This window comes from Camelina sativa, chromosome 19 (assembly GCF_000633955.1).
Source record: "Camelina sativa cultivar DH55 chromosome 19, Cs, whole genome shotgun sequence".
Classification (NCBI taxonomy): domain Eukaryota; kingdom Viridiplantae; phylum Streptophyta; class Magnoliopsida; order Brassicales; family Brassicaceae; genus Camelina; species Camelina sativa.
In genome coordinates, this window is record NC_025703.1 from 25,407,034 (window position 1) to 25,410,297 (window position 3,264).

At 35.9% G+C, this 3,264-nt stretch overlaps 1 protein-coding gene across 3 annotated transcripts; it reads left to right on the forward strand.

Moving 5' to 3' along the window:
- Window positions 13-2,651, forward strand: LOC104767156 (DNA repair protein recA homolog 3, mitochondrial). Of its 3 annotated transcripts, none has more exons than XM_010491192.2 (8): window positions 13-159; window positions 392-449; window positions 646-863; window positions 1,025-1,112; window positions 1,201-1,382; window positions 1,477-1,623; window positions 1,711-1,845; window positions 2,032-2,651. In XM_010491192.2, the coding sequence occupies exons 1-8, from the start codon at window positions 103-105 to the stop codon at window positions 2,449-2,451; spliced, it is 1,305 nt and encodes a 434-aa protein (XP_010489494.1). In that variant the 5' UTR covers window positions 13-102; the 3' UTR covers window positions 2,452-2,651. The 3 variants fall into 3 exon arrangements, with proteins under 3 accessions (XP_010489494.1, XP_010489496.1, XP_010489497.1); XM_010491194.2 differs by having other exon boundaries at window positions 1,201-1,373; XM_010491195.2 differs by having other exon boundaries at window positions 1,273-1,382.

The following is a 3,264-nucleotide window of genomic DNA, read 5'->3' on the forward strand; positions in this document are numbered from 1 at the left end:
TTTTTTTTTTTTTTCTTTTTTTTTTTCTTTCTATTTGGTATTCTTTGGTTTTTCTTTACCTGTGGTTTAATAAAAGTGGAGAAGAAGCTTTAGTACTTCTCTATGGCGAGATTACTCCGAAACGTATCTTCTCTGAGACGGACTCTGTTCTCGTCGGAGGTATTTATTTATATTCCTTATTTTTCTGTATTTAGACCCAAGTGACTTGGGTATTGCCAGAAATTAAAAAAAAAAACTCTGTTACTGTCGTTTTCGTTGCTTATTTTGAGGTTAATCCCATAATCATAAGAAGAATTCCAAATTATGTCTATTTGTTTGTTTTCGGTCTCTTACTGTTTGGATTGATAAGTTAATTGAGAAGGGTTGGTTGGTTCCATGGGGGGTTTTGCAGGTATTTAGTAGCACTGTGGTTGGAACATCGTTTCAGCTTCGTGGCTTTGCTGCCAAAGGTGGATTGTCTTAAAGTTTGCTTTCTTTTTTTTTTACCTTTGTGTTTGAATTGATTTTACTGAAATCGGGATGAAGAGTAAAGCCAAATTCGTTTCGTTTTATGATTGCTTAGCTTTTTTTTTTTATTTTATTTTTTTATTTATTATGGTTGTTACAAGTGAGGTTTTTTGCTTTGCAATTTCTTTTCTTTTGAAGCTAAAAAGAAGAGTAAGTCAGATGGAAATGGATCATCTGAGGAAGGTATGTCCAAAAAGGAGATTGCTTTGCAGCAAGCACTTGATCAAATTACAAGTTCATTTGGCAAAGGCTCGATAATGTGGCTCGGTCGTGCTGTTTCTCCTAGAAATGTTCCTGTTTTCTCTACCGGATCTTTTGCCCTCGATGTAGCATTGGGAGTCGGTGGCCTTCCTAAGGTATATTTATCTCTCTCTCTCTCTCTTGGTGATTTAGTGTTTTCTTAGGTTGGTTCTATTTCCATGTTTATCTTTGTTAATTGAGATTTATGTACAAAAGTCTATGTATCTCTTTGAAGAGTCTACTAATATTATTGGTCTCCCCATTGTGAATTCTATAGGGGCGTGTTGTGGAGATATATGGTCCTGAAGCATCGGGAAAGACAACACTTGCTCTTCATGTTATTGCAGAAGCACAAAAACAAGGAGGTTGTTACATGTTTCTTTAACTCGTCAGCAATCTTCTTTACAGAGCCATATTGTATTTAGTATCCTAAAGAAAGTTCTTTGCATAGAGGAACCTGTGTCTTTGTAGATGCTGAGCATGCTCTTGATTCGTCACTTGCTAAAGCAATCGGTGTAAATACAGAAAATCTACTTCTATCGCAGCCTGATTGTGGTGAACAGGCCCTTAGTCTTGTGGACACTTTGATCCGAAGTGGTTCAGTTGATGTTATTGTAGTTGACAGTGTAAGTAAGGTGATTTTTATGGGATGGATAATGGGGTTGATGCTTTTTCTTTTGGTTCTATATTTTGCTCTCTCATGAATTCATGTGATTTTTTGTTTCACAGGTGGCTGCTCTTGTACCTAAAGGAGAACTCGAAGGCGAGATGGGTGATGCCCATATGGCTATGCAAGCCAGATTGATGAGCCAAGCTTTGCGTAAATTGAGCCATTCTTTATCGTTATCGCAAACACTTCTGATCTTTATAAATCAGGTAAGAGAGAACTTTAGTAGCTGAGATCTGTTGAAAAGCTACAGTATTCGAAATGTAAAGTCTCTTATGTGAATGTTTTATATTCAGGTGAGATCAAAACTATCCACGTTTGGAGGATTTGGAGGTCCAACAGAAGTTACGTGTGGTGGAAATGCCTTGAAGTTTTATGCTTCTATGCGTTTGAATATTAAGCGAATTGGACTTATCAAGAAAGGCGAAGAGGTAAACTTCCGAACCCCGCTTACACATTATGTTCGTGATAGGGTCATATGTTCGTGATGTGTGTTTAAGTGATCACTCAAGTTTTTTATTGGCTCCTTAGTTTCGAACAAAACTGACCATCAGAATAACTTAATATTGTCTACAAACTGCTAGTGTTTTAAACACTGTGATTGTATGCTTGTGCAGACAACGGGAAGTCAAGTCTCGGTGAAGATAGTGAAGAACAAACTCGCTCCGCCATTTAGGACTGCTCAGTTTGAGCTTGAATTCGGCAAAGGAATCTGCAAGGTCACTGAGATAATCGACCTAAGCATAAAGCACAAGTTCATCGCCAAGAACGGAACATTCTACAATCTCAACGGTAAAAACTACCATGGGAAAGAAGCCTTAAAGAAATTCCTGAGACAGAACGAATCTGATCAAGAAGAGCTCATGAAGAAGCTCCAAGACAAGCTCATCGCCGATGAAGCTGCAGATAAGGAATCTGAATCCGAACCTGAGGATGAAGATTCCCTGAGAGTTGTGGTTTCAGCTGACAACACAGATGATGAATCAACAGCTCCTGTTGTTGCTACTGCTGCTGCAGTGGTTGTTGAAGCACCCTGATCAGAGGTGTCCGGTTTAGTATAATATTTTTCCTTTCGCCTAGAGTTTTTTCGGTTTAATCTGGTTTGGATTCGGTTACCGGCTCCTCATGTAATTTTTGTGCGAGTTAAAATCACATTTACATATTAATCGTTTGATGTGGGTGATACATTTTTGTAGTTTTTATAGGAAAATTTAATGTTTAACAGAAAGCAGAATATTTTTTCTTATTGATCAATTTTATTTCTATGCAAATATTATTTTTATTATATAGTTTTAGATTCAGACTTCCACAAAAGATAACGGATAATCATAAATCTCTTCAAACTTCTAGTTGAGCTAAAAGGTTCATTAATAGAAACAAATTTTCTCACCTTGTTTTGTTTTTTTGTTTTTCTTTTTTTTTAACAAAGATCAACTCATATGAGTTAATGTGAAAGAAAATCGTTTACAAACAAAAAAAGATATGGAGATATATGCGCTTGGCGTGGGAAAGCACCTTGCTTTGTCATGTTCTAAACTCTTTGAAATTTGGTACAAAACATTATTTATTTTAATTCTTATTTTTATAGAAAAATTTCCAGTTGTTTTTAAATTAAATTACCGATATTGTTTTCGGATAAGGACAAATATATCATTGAAAACCAGTCTACGAGACTACAAAAGTAAGCAGATTTATATTTCTATTAGAGAACTAAGACTTAAAAGTTAATCAAAATATGTCTTGCCCTGGAGATAACAGTTTCTTGGGATCAAATAGCTCTTTCTTCTTTGAAAAATCATTCCATTTTGATCCAAAATGCTCAATCCAATCGTCTTTTCTGGTGTAATGCA